This window comes from Synchiropus splendidus, chromosome 1 (assembly GCF_027744825.2).
Source record: "Synchiropus splendidus isolate RoL2022-P1 chromosome 1, RoL_Sspl_1.0, whole genome shotgun sequence".
Lineage (NCBI taxonomy): Eukaryota > Metazoa > Chordata > Actinopteri > Syngnathiformes > Callionymidae > Synchiropus > Synchiropus splendidus.
The window spans coordinates 61,551,569-61,570,204 of NC_071334.1; the positions used below are offsets into that span (position 1 = coordinate 61,551,569).

The 18,636-nt window shown below is 44.0% G+C and overlaps 1 protein-coding gene across 1 annotated transcript; it reads right to left on the minus strand.

The window, feature by feature from the left end:
* Positions 1-5,558: 5,558 nt before the first annotated feature.
* man1b1a (mannosidase, alpha, class 1B, member 1a) lies at positions 5,559-17,895 on the minus strand. The gene is made up of 14 exons (XM_053853450.1): positions 17,620-17,895; positions 17,215-17,341; positions 16,608-16,716; positions 14,941-15,113; positions 14,700-14,827; positions 14,507-14,622; positions 13,531-13,722; positions 13,228-13,376; positions 12,943-13,131; positions 11,642-11,832; positions 10,626-10,746; positions 8,496-8,690; positions 7,832-7,963; positions 5,559-7,751 (listed from the first exon to the last, which is right to left on the minus strand). The coding sequence occupies exons 2-14, from the start codon at positions 17,314-17,316 to the stop codon at positions 7,542-7,544; spliced, it is 2,007 nt and encodes a 668-aa protein (XP_053709425.1). The 5' UTR covers positions 17,317-17,341; positions 17,620-17,895; the 3' UTR covers positions 5,559-7,541.
* Between the last annotated feature and the right edge of the window lie 741 nt (positions 17,896-18,636).

The window sequence follows — 18,636 nt, forward strand, 5'->3', positions numbered from 1 at the left end:
GGGAATTTCATCTCCCGTGATGACGTGGTCAGAGGGGAACTGTTTTTAACAGCTGGAGTTGCAATGCCTGACGACGGTCGGCGCGTCATACTAGCAAAAGTTATCTTCAATGGCGCATTTATTTTTCTCGTTGCTTTCGGCTTTGACGATAGGAGTGTTGCGTGCGCATGCGCGTTGCACTGCGGCCCACATCCGTTGTTTTGAATTGTGTTGCAAGAGGAATCATTCAGAGAAAAATCATAGACGTAAGCATGGAAGAATGGGAATTACCACCTAGTCAGAAGAGAAGAGTACAAGGAAGAATTATTTGTTTTAAAACATGCTGCACATGGTAAATGTAACGCAAGAGCTTTTATATATGTCATCTTTGTTATCATTTTCCAGTACATTGTCTGTCTTGCTGTGATGTAAATAGTAATAATAAAATATTAAAATGCGCGGCGACTGTGTTTGTAAGGCTTCTTTTCAGTTTATAAGGGGAATTGCACCGCTTTATAAGGGGAGTTATTGGCAGAGCTTGACAGGTATGAAACCATAGTTGTCAACACAGCATCGTAATGAGTCACATGACCCTGACGACCTCAGCTGCCGCTTGTCGTCCGTCTAATTGAAGTTAATCTAGAAGTGGATATGCCAATTAGACCAGTGATAATTACATCATTTTAATTGGTAATACACAACATTCTAATTACATTGGATGGAATCCGATGAACCCCTCAGTATCAATACAGAACAAACTGAACTGTGCAAAACGTGAGCTTTAGTTAATCGGATCATCAATAGAGGTCACTAAAGGTCACCAGCTGGGTCTGCTCTACACACCTGGACACTTCCGGAAACGATACGATACACAGTTTGGCCATGCAACTGTGCTGCAGACGATATTTTGAAAGTCTTTATAATTTCATCCAATGGCCACCGACTCCACGAGTCTATGATATAACATTATTATTATGTTCTTTCCCCACATGCTTTCTTAAGGACTCAGTTATTTTGTCCATCTAGTCTGAGGAGGCGTCCATGACTGAGGGTCACTATCGGAGGACTGTAAATAAAGAGGCTGATACGCTCCGCCTCCAGGTGGAATCCTACCACGTCCACGATCCCATTTGAAAGTTCACAACGGAGACAAACAACAATAATCCCTCAGGGGCAAAAAGTTTGCTCTCATTTTTACCTTTCACTAGACTGAGCCACAAATCATGAAGGAGCAGAGTTTGGCTGAGTTAGGAGGCAGGAGCTGCAGACGATCGATCACTTCAGGTACACATGAGGTGTGACCCTCCAAACAGCTCGCATGAAGTGAAAGTGCTCTTAAATGAACCATTAGCCGAATGAAACCGATACCAGATGCTTGCTTTGCAAAGATATTTACTTTGCTCCTTTCGCTTAAAAACAGGAACCAGACTTCACAGTGTCCAACCATCACTTTCACATCCCATCAGCGTCTCTCCTCCAGACAGGCTACATGACTTCCAAGTGGAAGAACTGCACCCCACTATGAACCACTTCCATCCACCTCCGTTCAAGAGGCCAGACTTCAGAGTGTCAGGTGCAAACCCTCATCTCTGCAAGAACACCCCGGGGGTCACAGGCGGATGACCTCAGGAGGATTGAAAACCCTCCCTCACCGAGATGGCCGACCTTCATTAACACATTGAACAAGGTCAGCAACCAGCTACAACCTTGACAAAGACTTCTGTTCTACTGGGAGCAAATATGATTTATTCAAGTGCCAGGACACTTTGATGCTGATGAATGATTCAATATATTTTAAATGTAAGCACATAGCACCATTCACTTTGAACAACACTGAACTTACCTTGCCTGGAACCGGCTTTCAGGAGTCAAATGGTCCGCAACCAGGTTGTAATACGCAGCTCTCTGACTGCTGTGGTCTCAACACGGTCTTCACTACAGCACCAGCTAACAGTAGCAGCCATGAGGAGGAATCATAACTCTTTCAGGTGTCGACCATAGAAGTCCTAGTTTGATAACAAGAGCTTGTCCACGATACTTTCCATATTGGTACTGGCGAGTGCAAAGACGTTGTTGATGTCTGTGGGTGTGAAGTATCTGTATTTCAATGATACAGCAATACATCTTGAAACTTTGACCACAGATAAAATGTTATTTCATATTTCAAAATAGATTTTTAATTCAAGTTGGAAGTGAATATGACCAACTCATTTGTGTGCTGCCAGAAATCGGCTCTCATTAAATTTGACAGTACAAGCTTCATTGCACGTCACTGCATTTGACTCCCGGTATTTGAAAATTTGTCCTATATTGTCCCTTAAATCATGGGTTTTTAGTCAACTGTGTGGAATAATATAATGATTTACAATATTGTGATACTATTGTATCATGATTCGACTATTCTAGTCTACTACTCACCTCAACCGAGTGGCTAGAGAAGAACATGAAGGGAACCTTTTGTCAGGTGACACCAGAACAACTTTTCATCATTTGCTCTTGAAGACAATAATGACCTTAAAGAGTTTCCTGCAAAGTTGATCTTCACACACAGGCCAGAATGACCAGACATCACAGCCATTCATTCACTGGAAGCTCAGCAACATGATGACACCCTACCAACCATCAGTTTTTTTTCCCAAGCCTAAAAATAAATCTGAGAACAACCTGAGTGTTTTTCGATTCCTAACAAATTCCCCCTGCTCTCTAACGTGCGCTCGCTAGAAAACAAACTGGACTATTTGAAACTGGACTTGAACACCCGAAGGGAGACACGGAACTGTTGCGTGCTGATCCTCACGGAGACGTGGCTCAACTCTTCTGTCCCGGACACCGCCATTAGCCTGGAAGGGCTAACAGCGTTCAGGGCGGACAGGAACCACGTGCTCACAGGTAAAACCCGGGGAGGGGGTGTCTGCATCTACATCAACAACAACTGGTGTATCAACACAACTCTGGTCTCCAGTCACTGCTGTGTGGACATAGAGTTTCTGATTGTGAAATGCAGACCCTTCTACTTGCCACGTGAGTTCACCAGCGTCACAGTGGTGGCCCTGTACATCCCTCCAAGCGCTGACTGCAAACAGGCCCTGAGTGTCCTCCATCAAGCCATCAGCGACGTGCAGTCCACACACCCGGAGAGTGTCTTCATTGTGGCAGGGGACTTTAACCAGGCCAATATGAAGACTGTGCTTCCAGCCTTTCACCAGCATGTGGACTTCGCTACTCGTGGGGAGAACACCCTGGACCTGGTCTACACCAACATCAAGAAGGCGTACAGAGCTGTCCCTCGTCCTCACCTCGGCTCCTCAGATCATCTCTCTGTGTTGCTGGTCCCTGCATACCAGCCGCTGCTCATCAGAGAGAAACCAGCAGTGAGGACAGTGAGAGTGTGGCCAGAGGGAGCCATGTCAGCCCTTCAGGACTGTTTCGAGCGTACTGACTGGAGCATGTTCAAGGATGCTGCTACGGACTGCAGTCAGCAAACAGACGTGGAGGAGTATGCGTCAGTGGTGACTGGCTACATCCACTGGTGCATGGAGAGGGTCACAGTCAACAAGACCATCGTCACTCGGGCCAATCAGAAGCCTTGGATGACGAAAGAGGTGCGTGATAGACTGAGGGAGCGAAATGCTGCGTTCAAATCTGGAGATGGAGCGGCACTCAGATCAGCGAGGGCGAATCTGAACCGTGAAATCCGGGCAGCGAAGCGCGCCCACAGTCGGAAGGTCCAAGGCTTCTTTCAGAATGCCAGCAACACCAGGCAACTGTGGCAGGGCATCCAGACGGTCACAGGCTATAAAGCCTCTCCCCCTCCCTGCCGTGACGACATCAGCTTCCTCAATGAGCTGAATAACTTCTTTGGAAGGTTTGAAGCTCTCAATACCAACCCTGCGAGGAAAGCTGCCCCCCACTCTGACGAACAGACGCTCAGACTGGACACCGCTACGGTGCAGAGAACTCTGAGGAAGGTGAACGCAAGTAAGGCTGCAGGCCCTGACAACATTCCTGGACGACTGATTAAGGAATGTGCTGACCAGCTGTCCCAAGTGCTCACGGACATCTTCAACACCTCTCTGACCCAGGCGGTCGTCCCTCCATGTTTCAAGTCGGCCATAATTATTCCTGTGCCCAAGAAACCGACCACCACGTGTCTGAACGACTTTCGCCCCGTTGCACTAACATCCACCATCATGAAGTGCTTCGAGAGGGTGGTGAAGGACCACATCGTCTCCATACTCCCCGCATCATTCGACCCGTTCCAGTTTGCGTACCAGCCGAACCGCTCCACTGAGGACGCCATCTCCACTGCTCTCCACCTGAGCCTGGAGCACCTAGAGAAGAAGAACGCTCTGGTTCGGATGCTGTTCCTGGACTTCAGCTCAGCTTTTAATACCATCATCCCACAGGACCTGGTACATAAATTGGAGCAACTAGGAGTGGAGACCTCCATGTGCAACTGGCTGCTGGACTTTCTCACCAACAGAACCCAGTCTGTCCGAGTAGGAAGTAACACGTCAAGTGTTATCTCCCAGAACATCGGCTCCCCTCAGGGATGTGTCCTCAGCCCACTGCTGTTCACTCTGCTGACCCACGACTGTCGCCCCAAGTATAGCAGCAACCACATCCTGAAGTACGCGGACGACACAATGGTTGTGGGTCTCATCCAGGACAATGATGAACTGGCCTACAGGGAGGAGGTGCAACATCTGGTGGACTGGTGTGAGACAAACAATCTGGCCCTGAATCTCGACAAGACGAAGGAGATTGTCGTGGACTTCGGGAGATCAAGACACAGCCATGCCCCTCTTTACATCAACGACAGGGCTGTGGAAGTGGTGAGTACAACCAAATACCTGGGTGTGCACATCACAGACGATCTTAGCTGGTCACTCCACACCTCCTCCCTGGCAAAGAAGGCACAGCAGCGTCTGCACTTCCTGAGGCGGATGAGAAGAGCTTCCCTGCCCCCCCCCATCCTGACCACCTTCTACAGAGGGACAATCGAGAGCCTGCTGACCAGCTGCATCTCCGTCTGGTCTGGGAGCTGCAGTGCATCAGACTGGAAGTCTCTGCAGAGGGTGGTGAGGACAGCGGAGAAAATCACCGGGACCCCGCTCCCTGCCATCAAGGATATAGCAGATATTCGCTGCTTATCCAGGGCACAAAGGATCATCGCGGACTCTACTCATCCAAACTATGCACTGTTCTCCCTCCTGCCATCTGGCAGACGGTTCCGTAGCATCCGATGCAGAACCACCAGATTCAGGAACAGTTTTGTTCCTGGTGCTGTCAGGTTGCTGAACATGGGACAATAGCGGCAATACTGTTTATTTGTTCAATTGTACATCCTCTGGACTGGCACTTATCTGTTATTATGTTATTATTATTTATCTATCTATTTATTTTTGGACATTTCGTTTGTTTTTGGAAACTGGAGGCCTCAGACCGAAATTTCGTTGCCATCATATAGAAATATGTTTTGTGCAATGACAATAAAGAAAGTCTAAGTCTAAGTCTAAGTCTAAGTCTAAATCAAAAGACTAAGGACACGATTTAAGCAGCCAACAAACAGAAAGGAGTATTTTCATGTATTTATTTGCATGAAATCAAAATAATTTATCAGACATCTTCATTTCCCCCAAATCTACTTTGGCAGCGCACACTCTCCCAGACTTTAAACGTAAAGAGAAACAAGGACCCTCAAGGAGAGAAATCAGATACTGTGCAAATTAAAGTCTTGTGGCGTGGAACTGATTCTGTTGCAGGTTGGGAGGAATGACCTGACTCAAATGACAAAACAAATGAAAGCACAAAGCATCTGGTGGAGAGGAGCAAGGAGAACAATTAAACCTGACGCAGCCTCGATTCAAAGAAAGGGAAAGAAACAAACCACCATAGCACAATAGAGATTTTAGCAGGCACAGTAAGGCAAACAGATGGCTCCTCTGAGTCCAGGACACAAACTAAAAAAACAACTTCTAACTAAGAAACATCTTGGTTTGACCACCACAAGAGCCTTTTAAATGAAACTGAGTGTGACAGTTGCTAGGTCTGAGGGAACTGGAGGAATGTTAATGGCACAGGGCTGGATTAAGACTGTGGTCCTGTTAGTCCTTGTATTGACGCAGCACTGTGTTCTTGTAAGGCTACAAAGGAACCTTGCCCCCCTGGTGTTGAGCATATCAGACACATTTCAGGAACAGCATGAAAAACGCACAGTAACGGCCCGTCTTCTTGTCCGACATGACATTGGTACGTGACGGATTATTCTATATACACGTCACATTATGGCCAGTGTTCGCCTCAAAAGACAGAAACTGTCAGAGCCCTATAATTATCATAAAAATGGCCTTGGACCAAGTATTTACATCCAGAACTGACACCGTTTCACTTGGAGGAATTCTAAATAGTGATCCACGCATCCAGTCTTCCAACATTTTACTGGTAAAAACTAGGAAAAATGTTTTTACGCTTTGAAAAAAAAACAACGTGCTTATGTTGGGGGGGGAACAGACATTCATGTAAACATCACATCCTATAGAAGGAATGTTCACAAGTAATTCTCATCGTGTGTGTGTGTGTGTGTGTGTGTGTGTGTGTGTGTGTGTGTGTGTGTGTGTGTGTGTGTGTGTGTGTGTGTGATCCCTGAATCGTGTGTCAAGTCAGGCTTCAGATCAGATCAACTACACGAGGACATTCTTAACACACAGGTGTTAAAATTCTATTAAAGATGTGACCAATGATTTTGTAGCAAGTGCAATGCATTCTGGGGGTTTCACAGTTTTTGTAACTTCTTTTAGGTTTCAGCTTCACATACAAAAGGAGAGAATAAGCATTGTAGTCTGCATTTATAAAATAAAGGACTAAATTTGTCTTTTGGCGTCCTCTTAAGCAGGGGTGAACTCAGGCCGCTTCAGGTGACAAGGTCACAGGGTTTGATTGAGGTGACGAGAGACGCACCTCTGTGCAGCCTTTTTATAAGCAGAAGAAGAAGAACGGTGTCACCATTGTTTAAAAGGGTCCCTCGTGGTTGTTCTGGTGCTTTTATTCCACATTAAGAATGCCCAGATTAAATCTAGAGCTCTCCGCCGGCAGACAGAGTTCACGCACACCATCATATTACAAAAAAGGATGTGGCTCATTATTATTCTGTCGATAAGGTATCTGTTTTTACCTTAACTTTGTTTTTTTTCTCTTCTTTCAAATGTGAGCAAGGCACTGGCCCGGGACGACTGACAAACAAGCGCCTTCAACTCTCCAAAACCTGACCACAGTGGGTCCATTTCCCAGCTGAACATTTACAACGGTCTTTCATGTATAAAAGTCGGTGTGTACAGGACTCATAGCGTTACAGAGTCCCGCTCAAATCCAAACATTTTCCTTAGGAAAATATAAAAAAATAAACACCTTGTAGAAATGAGTCACTGCCAGGTGCCGACATTTCGTACGAATCCAGGCTTGACAGCTGCTTGGGAACAAGTTCACTAACCAGCACAGTCGGTGACTCATGGGGCGGGGGGATCCTGGGCTGGGTGTCTCAACACATCCGCTCTCTGACGGAATCACTTTGGTGCAGAAGACCAAATGGGCAGTGGATGGGCCTCCGTGTTGAAGACGTACCTGTCCAGGCTGAACAGGTCCATATTGTCGGAGAACAGCAGGTAGAAATACTTGAGCGTCTCGCCAAGGAAGAAGCTCTCCATCTTGTCTCTGGGTGCGGGGTTGACTCGGTCACAGACATTGTTGATGGACGTGTAGCCGCCGTCAGACACCTGCAGATGAGCCAGGACAAGAGATCAAAAACACCGGTTCAACATCAATCCAGTCTTTAGGTCTGCACTGAACACAGTACCTTAGTGTACTTGTTGAAGTTCTGCAGTATCTCCCACCCCCAGTCTCTGTACTTGGAGTCGTTTGTGAACCTGTACATGTAGAAGAGACTCTCCACCGTCTCTGGTCTCAGCAGGTTGTGTCTGTCGGCAGGCTGGGTGTCAATAGAAAGCATAATCAACGTCAGCAAACCGTTCGGCTTTGTCCTCAACAACAAAAAAAAAAGCATGGGAGGTCACTCCAAGGTTTCTGCTACACATAAAGGGGGCGCTCTACCGAGGCTTAAATGAGAGCTGCAAGGCCCTTCAGAAAAATGATCTCTTTCTAAAGAGGAACCCTTGTGTGATCAACGTTTTTAAACAAAGTGGAAACATCGAAACAAACTGATAATCATCATGGAGGTGGAGATGAACATGATGGCTTTCGCCATGTTTTTCACAGACAACTCACAAAAAACAGTCGGAACTCAAATCGCTCATTGCGTCTGGCTACATCATGAGACGGACTGTGTGAGGACGGCTGCGGATTGGAGAAAGATTTACTTCTGCTGATTAAAAACCAGCACTTTCTCCTGAATTTTGTCATTATTAGGGAGACTGGAATGAAACAAGAGCTTTTTGGATTCTGAGCCATACAAGGCGTGCATATGAACGAGACCTGGTAGCAAGATGATTGTTTCCTTTCACCTTGACAATAATGTCTTTGGCATCCCCGGGCTGTAAGCTGAAGTGAGCGATCTCCGGGCTGAGTCCGGTCTCCATCTGCTTGTACATCTGGTGGCAGGTCTGCATCAGCTCCTTCGCCAGGTCCATGTGGTCCCCTGGAAGACCGTAGTGAACCCCCAGCGCCAGGGTTCCTGGCAGGAAACACACCAGGTGGTCCTGAAAGAAAACCAAGCAGTTGACATGAAAAGAGAAAACAATAACACACATTGGAGAGAGAGTTCATCTCCATGTTTTGTTGAACTGTCTGTGTTCAAAATAACTTGAAAAATTCCACATGGATTTGGATGAAATTTTCAGGAAATCTGTGAAGTAGGACATGGGAAAAATGACTCAAATTTGGGACTGTTCCGGTTCACTGTTTGGACCCAGGACTGGGATATACATTTTCAGCATTTGTGCCAGTTTGGCATTAAGATCAAGGATTTCTTTTTTTTTTTTTTTTTTTTACTGAAGCTGCTGGACAGAGGTTTGCACTCACAGAGTCAGTTTCTTGTTTAGTCTGGAAAGTCAGAATATAGAGTTCATAAGAACTATTGTCAAAGTTTTATTGACACATACTCCTTAAGCTTTTGTTCTTGCGACATAGACATGCTACAACAAACACTGAATTATGAATTTTTAGCATTTAAGAACATTATTGCTTGTTGCATTTATCAGTACGACCAAAAAGCTGAATCTCCTGTGCCCCTAAAACAAAATTTCTTGTCTGTACTGGCGCATGATGTAATGGAGTTTATTTACTCTGTCTAAAAATCAACAGAGCTAGGACTCTGAACGCAAACTGAAGTTCCTAAAAATAGAGAATACAGGGCAGGGTTAATGAAATCATCACAGCCTGGCTACTCTCAATGGTGGCGTGGAGATGAAGACTGATGACTGAGAGTTTCACACTTGGAAACCTCCTGAAGTAGACGAGTGACGGACAATGAAGTGCAATGACAGTCAAAAGGATTCATGCTTTAGATTTGATTGCCTTTAAGGGGTCAGTAAGTGTGCTCTTACTGTATCAAACAATCTTCACTGAAGTTTGTTTATGAACGTGAGCAAAATAGCATAACAAGGATCAAAATTCATTTATTTCATCAAGCAGCAAGCCTTTATATTTCTATACATTTAGGGATGCAGCGATCCGACTTTTATGGTCCCCATACTGATACATGGGCTTCAGTTATCGACAGATACCAATAATGATCTGATACCAGTGTTTTAAGTATTAACCTTCTTTCCATGATGTGGGATAACACTGGTCATGCTTTAAGTAAAAAGCAAAAAATGACTTCATGAGGAGTAACATACTTGAGATTTATTTGAATACAGCATTTACCAAATGTTGCCAGCACTACTGCATGCTACTGTATCGGTGAGGATTCTCGCGGAGCTACGTGCTGCACTGCTTCAAGTTGGAGTGGAGTGGACAGTACAGACAGGGTATCTACCTGTGAAAAGTGATGTGAATCCAAATCACAATAAAAGACAACGTGCTGACGTTATTTGCATTTTACTGTGAGAGCAAAAGGAAAATCACAGCATGGGCTGCAGCTCTGTGCTGACTGAAACCGAAACCAAAGCATGGCACCTGGCCATTCAAGTGTGGATGAATGTTGTTCATGATTGTGGTTTTAATTTTACTTTTGACACAAGAAAGTCTCAACAGTTGAGATCTTATTAGATCCACGTGTGAGTCTGGCCGGTGGGACTGCGGTCGTCGGATCAGCAGATTTATGACCCGGTCCATTTACATGTGATCTAATTTGTTAGTTTAGGGTTATTATCAACAAAACTTGTGTAGCGTATTTTTATTACTCATAATTGATCGGCAACAGTGGCAACAGCTACTGAGTTTAGCTCTGTTAATGTCACTCTGGTCACTTTGTTTCAAAATCCTAGCTAAAAGATTGAACATAGGCTTCATTAAGAAACACCAAATATGACACTGTCTGGGAAAAGAAACGAAATAAAAAAGCGATGTAAATCACAAGTTTTCTGCTCTTATTTGATCCCTCAATCAAGATCAGATGAAAGAGATGTTGTGCATTTGATGTGGGATTGAAATAAACTTCTACTACTACTACAATTGATGAGTATTCCTACCATTTTTGGATTGAAACGGTTGTGGGACAACTCTCCCACAAAGGTCCATTTGTTTGGGCCGGTCTGTTTAACAAGGTGCTTTTTCACCCCATCAATGGCCTGAAGATAATCCTCCAGCAGTCTGTGGATGAAACACAATTGTGTTATTTTACACAACAGTCTCCAGAGACATATATATATATGAGGAGCAATCTTGTGGTGTTACTTCTGACACAGATGAGGCTAGAATCAATTGTCATCATAAGCTTACATTTTATGGAAGCTCAGCGCTGCTGGCAGGTCAAAACTATGCTTGGACTCGTATCACATTACTTTGTGAAATTAAACACAATACTTCACAATATAATCAGGTTATTTCCTGATACTGGGCGTGCTTGAGCACAGTCGAGATGATCAGCGAGAGCTTGCGGCAACATGTGGCCGTGGTATGGTGCCAATGTGACAACAATGAAGGTGGACAACTTTCGGCGCACTGTTTATCAGGCAAAAATGGAAGTTTATTCACTCTTCAAGGGAAGTCTTCCCCGCTCATCTGGAGGCAAAGTTCCTGATGATCATAACACACTGCCAAATGTCTCACTGAAATGTCGCACGTTGCACGCAGTCATGCCACACTTCCCATTTCTCCCACATTTCCAAGGCTAGTTAATTCATAAATTCACTGCACCAGTCCTCTGAACAGCAAAGTTGGTCTCACGCTTAAGTGTTCTCAGAGGTTGGCTGCTGTCAAAGCAGGTGAAGCAGAAGATTCTGTTGCGGACAGAAACTAGACCTCGGCCACTTAAACTGTCATTGAAATTATATTCCCCCAAACGTGTCTCTTTGCAATTCATTTCCTGAGCACTTACTGTACCAGGAAATAACCTAATAGAATTGAAGTGATTGTGATCCAGGAATAGTCTCCCTTTCTGGCAGCTCTCTCTAAAGGTCTCCCTAAAATTTGACATTTTCATCTATTTATGATGTTTAACTCTCTTGCAGGTTATTTTCATGCAGATATTCCAACACAGACTTACTCATCTTCCATTTTTCCTCCCTGGATCCACTGCTTGAGTAGGTATTCATAGTAGCTGTCGGCTCTGGCTCCCAGCGTGTAAACACCCTTGTGGGTGAACTGCCCACTGTTGGTGTTGATGAACATTGGGACCAGGCCATCTTGTTTTCCCGGCAGCTTGTGAACCAGACGCATTACCTCGTTCACAGCGTCCTGTGAAAAACACACAGTGAAAGTGATTCCACAGCCTCAGATCAAGGTCTTTGGCTTCATATTTTATATTGGGACACAATAACAAAGAAATGCTTTTCGCTATTGATCTCTGGAACTCCATAAAAATGCCACTACCATGACATTACCCTCATCAAAGAGGTCCTGCATCCTTTGAGGCAAGCCTGAGTGACTCTCGTGAATTGCCTAAAGTGACAGCATGAAGGGTTTAGAGCAAACGCTTTCACCTTAATAGGCCACAAGAGCCTCTCACAGCTCCAACTAAAACAGCAATTTATTTTTGGTTAGGGGCGGCATCACAGCCCAGAGGATTGACTCTAGACTGGAAGCCTCTTCACACTTCATTCTAGCATCCTTCAGTCAGATTAGAGATATTTCTTGACCTTTTTAAGTTCCTGTCATGCAAATTATCACCAAAAATCGCAACGCATTTTCCAAGTTAACTTGATGGGGGTCTACACATCCCCGCCTGTCCTGATACTTCCACTCATTTCCCTGAGGGGATCAACACAACGTTGTATCATTATCTTTTCTCACCAGAACATTACTCTCATCACAGCTAAACTATTGAATGAGATACAAACTGAATTTCTATCATGCAGTAACCCTGCTATTGACCCATTAGAGATCCTGAAACAGCCACCATGAAAATATCAGCTCTGGGCAACTTCATCAAACAACACAATGGCTATATAATAGGTTTTGCTCTGCATCGCCACGTGCTACAAATGTATTGCTCTCCTGTGGCAGGAAACTGGACTGCATGGGCCGGATCCTCACATCTTGTCGTGCACCATCAATGTCTGTGTATGTCCTCAGTGACGTGAAGATAAAGTAAATATTGAGACAAAATTTGATGTGTTCAGCTCACTTTATACTTTAGCCTTCGGTGGGTCAACTGAGGAATATGTCTATATCAACGCAAGCTGTGATCAGATAAACTAGAACAAAACAAACTCCGTACTGTATGACTGGAACAAGCACAATACATCTCATTTAGGTCTTCAACTCAGTATAGAAAGTCCAACAGTGCCATTTAGTGCGAGCTGAATAACATTTCTGGAAATGACCACATGAAAACAGCACTAGTACCTGGTATATTCGATCGTTGGTTAGACGACTCAGCTCCCTAAACTCCAATTGGATGCTTGTAACTTCAGCTAGTGTGCTGTCTGATGTCCAGCGAGGAGGGTGGGCTGTTCCTTTCCCAATGTTGACGTCGGAGAATGGGATCTTGGAAGGGGTTTTGAAGGCTGGCATGAGCCTGGAACCCAGGTCTTTCTGTTTAGGACAAGTTGGTGAGTTTACTGTGATGCGAAAGCTCCAAACAAAACTATCTAAGGGAGAGGATGTAAAGAATAACCCAAGTAGACTCACAGCTTTATCCAGAAACAGCTCATCTTTTGTTAAATGGTAGGTGCTGAGCAGGCCGCCGAGGACTCGGATTGTGGTCTCGAACAGATTCACATCGACGTTTTTGTTAAAAGACAGCTCATTACTGACCCACTGCCGTGCTTCTTTGAATTCTGTGTGGGTGACAAGTGCCTTATCAAACCTGTTGCTGCTGCTGATGCATTTCATACTCACAAGCATCAATTCAAAAGTGAAATACACTCATGGATGCATCAAATGAAATGTAGCCACAGTGGCCGGACAGCAACACGGAAGCATTGTAATTACCTTCTTTCAAGTCCAGAATCCACATAGTGTCAAGAGAATCGATGAGTGTCAGGCCCAGTCCAAACCACTCCCCAAAAGACTTTGAGATTGGCTTGAGCTCATCATGACCCCAGGCAGAGTCCTTGTAGCCTTTCCATGCATGTCGGAATGCTGCACGCACCTCTTCTAGTCTTTGAACTGTGACATCAGTGGCTGGAGTCACAAAGAAAATGGCATTAAAAGTGTATCCTAAACCAAACAATCATCAGCAAACAACACAAATTATCAACCTTAGGATTGCACTGCATACTAGTCTGACAACCCAATCCACCATTCACAGAGATGCTGTGGTAGAAATCTGGTAGCAAATGGTGTCAGCACCTTATTGCTGAGGTAAGCAAATATTTGTTTGGTCAGATCGGCTTGGGACAACCACTGATCATGATGTTGGAGGATACCATTGGTAATATGTCGGTAATGTGACCACTAACCAGAGGAGGAACAAAACTGACAGCTGCGACGTGACAATAGTGACATTGTACATATATTTCCTTTAGTGCTTAAACCTGCACATATATACATTTACTGCCTGTCACACCGTTTCATTTTTGCAGGCAAAAAAATAAAAAAATCGAGTGTGTGCACATAGCGCAGATGCTGATGTTTCATTGAAGAATTTGCATCAGCTCTGCAGCACATTTTTGCATTTGAAAAACACATTCTGCAACATCACGTTGTCAATTTGAGGCAGAATAATCTTTCGGGCCTCCAGTGCCTTTGTTCGAGGGTGTCTTTGCATCACATGCCACTATGTGGCCTTGATTTTGACTCACTCCACCGAATGTCCATTGATTTCTGTTACGCGACCAAATTATTTGGTGCATCCACATTAAACATTGCAGGCTTGGGTACATGAAATGACTAAATTCAGTTTTAGTCTGGCTTGTTTTGCTGTAGGGAATAGTTCTGTGTTTCTGAGTAAAGATTCGGCACTCACTGGTCAAATGAGCATCCTCAGCACCATTGGCAGGTCCAGCAGCTGCGGCTTCTCGGTCGACGGCTGATGGTGGAGGCTCAGTGGCCTGATCTGCCTCGATCATAGCCCCCCGCCAGCTGCACAACAAACAGAGAAAGGATTAAAGCATTTTAAATGTGGCAGCAAAATGGTGTTGTTTCAGCAGCAAATTCACCTGACAATCTTTTTTTCTTTGTCCTCATCCTCTTGCTCCTCTTGTATAACCTCTTTCTCTTGCCTTTCACCAATAGCTCCTCCTTTCTGTAGATTCGGTGGCCCTCTTTTGAAAGGGAACGTCTTTTTCTGTGAGGAAACAAATAAGCTTGATCGCGGTTTTAAACACCAACTCAATGCTGCAGCGTATTTCATCATCTCAGAATGCCTGTAATACTCAACAGACATAGCATTTGGCTTACCTTATTGGGCTTTTTCTCTAAAACCGGAGGGAAGTTTGGTCCGTTGGGGCCTGATAAATTTGGATTCAAATCCGGCCCCAAGTGTGGCCCTGCCATGGGAACTGCAGATTTGACAGAATTCAACCGTGGCTTTAACTCCACGTCGCCCAGCCAGCTCTCTGCATCGGACAAGCCTGCAGAAGTAAGTAAACACACAAACACACCAAGTGACCAGGTGTGTTCACACAAGCACAAGAGGTATAATGCGTCATTCAACATGACTGATTAAAAACAACAATGATTAATGACTGACTCATTCATTCCAAAGATGAGAAAGATATGTGAAAAAGACACACTGAACATGAGACAAAACAGAGAAACATCTGCTCTCAATTTGTAGTTTAAATTGGTTTTGTAGAACACGGGGAAATATAGGGAGTCACAAACTCTTCACCGGGAATGTGCGATATGGGCAAAAGCTATTATGTCTTGAAAGCCCAAATGTTTTGTGACGAAATTTGCCAGTTGCTAAATGGTCATTTCGGTTTTCTGCATTACTGTAGTTCGTCTCCAACATCATCACAAGTTTCTAATTAACTATAACAGGTGTGTGCGTATGTGTGTGAGTGTGCGCGCTTGCTCGATCCTCACTTGTGGGGACCAATTCTTGACAAAGCATTATCATTGCAAGGACCCTATGCCACTGAGGGGGCCATTTGGCAGGACCCCACAAATCCAAGCCATGAAAATAACTGGGTCATTATAATTAGGCTTAAGTTTGGTTCAGAGTCCTGATTAACGTTATTATAGCTATTTGTTTTGGATGGTTATGTTTTGGGTGAGAGGTTGCAGAAAGCTTAAAGGCAATGATTGGTCTCAACAAAAAGATAGAAAAAGATACAAATACAAACATGCATGTGTGTAGAGAGAGGCAATTCAGCGTTTCAGACTGCTCTGCCAGTTTCATTTTCGGATTAAATTGTGCTGTCTGCAGTCCTCATTGTATCTCATGTCGATGAAACAGTTTACTACAAATTTGGAACCATATGGACTATTTTTTCTGGATGCTACTGAAGAAATATTATAAATAATGTGAATAAATAACATTTTTTTCAAATAATATGTTATTATTTTTCAAAAAGATTTCCACAACTCTCTCTCTCCTAAAATGGTTGTTTTCTATTCATATGATTGATGATTTCACAAATACTTTGCCAAACTGTTCCCTAACTGACGCTGTGTTGTAGCAATGGTGCAACCAGTGAGACAGTCTGGCCACGATCAGTGAACCCTATTAGGGGACACAGCAGAGGACAACACTGCCACGATGTCCATCGACTACCCAATATTGATTAGTGAAAATTTCTTGGATTAAAAATGTTCTAACTATGATCAGAAAACAAAGTCCTATCGAGTCTCCACGACTGTCGCCGCGGAGCTGGGTAGTACGGCGCATTGTCAGGGTCTCGTCATAACTGTCTATGCATATTTGGAATTAGTGCAGATCCAAAGCTGCGAGTGTACTGTACACTTAGGTTTACAGAATTTCTCACGAGATGTTCACTTCTCACCCTTGGCATTGCTGTTGTAAATCATACACGATAAGTTACCGCCCATCCCTACTCCTCACCACATTTAGACACAAGACACACAACATGTGACTGTGAGATTGTTGATGTTGCACTTGCCTTTCCATTGCTGTCTGAAGCCAGGGAAGGAGAGCAGACCAAATATCAGCAACAAGGCAAACAGGAACAGGACCAGGCTTCGCTGCAGACGAGACAGCTGCTTCCATCTCTGCGGAATGACATGTGCACAATGCTGTCTATCAATATTGACCTTTTTGACAACATGTCAAAACAATTCATCCAAAGAAACAGGGACAAGTTCCTTGCTCACTCTGTACTTCTGAAATGTCAACTCCGCTCTCGCGTGTCAGGTGGTACAGGCAAGCTTTATATAACTTCAAATAACATTGTTTAATATATCAAACAACAATTTTGTTGTCATTTGTCCTAATTTTTCAGCACCAACAACAGAAGTTGGTCCCTTACTGCAATTTAGTCCAATGTTTGCACTTGAAGTCAGACGATGAAACATTGTTTGGCCGATAATATCAAATAAAATCACCCATGATTCTTAAAGCTGAAGGTAATCTTAAGCACACACAGTGTTCTCATGCTTTTAAGATCTTTCTTCACTGCCAGACTCTCTACATGCTGCATCACGTAAAAAAAAAAAGAGCTGTTCTGTCGAGAAAAGTGGACCATGGCAGTGTCAAGGCAGGCCACTCACCCGCCAACACGATTGTCGACGGTGCTTTCCATTAGTGTACATACGATTGTACGGATCAGTGAGTGTCAGAGAGATGAAGTCCTTTCTCGGAGGCGGATGCATGTTGTGTTCTGGGTGGGTCGTTAAGCTGTGAATGAAAAAATAAATACAGCTATTATAATTCTCATGAATCATGCAACTTTAGCCTGTATGAACGGGGGGCAGGGGAAATAAATAAAACAAAAAAAAAACTCCATTGTTGGTCGAATATATCGCATGATCTGTTTACGTTTGCTAAGCTTAACAGAGAACAATCGAGATGTAGGTGAGGCCAATTAAGCTTCAAAACCTGATGGCTAGCTTTGGCTGACAATTTAAACCTCAAAATAATTCATGAACTAGATGCAAGTAAGCGTAAACGCTCACCTATGAGGGCCGCGTTCGTCGTCTCACATTGAGGCTTGAGCATCGAGGTTGCTAGCTCACTATTAGCTCGCCTTCCGCACTTGTTCCGCTGAGAATAGTGCCGCTGCTCTACTAGAAAGAAAAAAACCACCACCTACAAGAGGATTCTGAAAGACATATAACCGTCCTGGACAAAACCCAGCAGCCATATCACTTGTAATGAACAAAGTGTGCGATTACATGATGAAAACGTTCAAAAGAGTGACAGCTCCCTTCGACTACTGCCTGATGCGGAAAAACATAAGCGATGACGTGGCACACCATGTGACCTGGCACGTGATCAGTCGCACAGCTTGTTAACCCTTACCGAACCATCATTTTATAATGAGTTTTCAAAATTACATTGAGACAGTTTTGTCTTTTACAGAAAATGAATTCATTCGTTTCAAAGCATATATTGTAGTTTTACGTGTGTAATTTTGCGTTCACTCCCTACAGTATCGAAAAAAATGTGACGTTCCATAAAAACAAGGATCATGCAATGTGTAAATATAAAATATAATAAGGAGACAACTAAAAATAAATGAACAATACCCAAATATAAATCGATGGACAAAATGAGGACAATAATTTGCTTAAAATTCACTTTGAGGCAAACCACACGTCTCCTTCTGTTATTTTTTTAAATTGTTTTGAGCACCACCCAGGAGTATCCTGACAATGTAGACCTCTCTCTCAGAATGAAGTTGAAGATGTGGGAACATCTTGATCAGCATTGTGTGCTGGAATCACTGTGTGTTTTGGGTCAAACTGTGCCAATTGTAACCCTCTGCTGTACCGAGTGCACGTCCTTCCTCCCCTGCTGCCTCCACATTGTTGTCAATGGCGTCTTTTCTGTTGAAATGTTCCGAAAGCCTCACTCAGTGTGCGGCAAGCACATCTCTACCTGGACTGGGTGGAAATCACATGCCTCCTCTCAACTGTTAAGAGCAAACCCTCGAATAACAATGGTTGAATGATTGAATACAAAAATGTTCA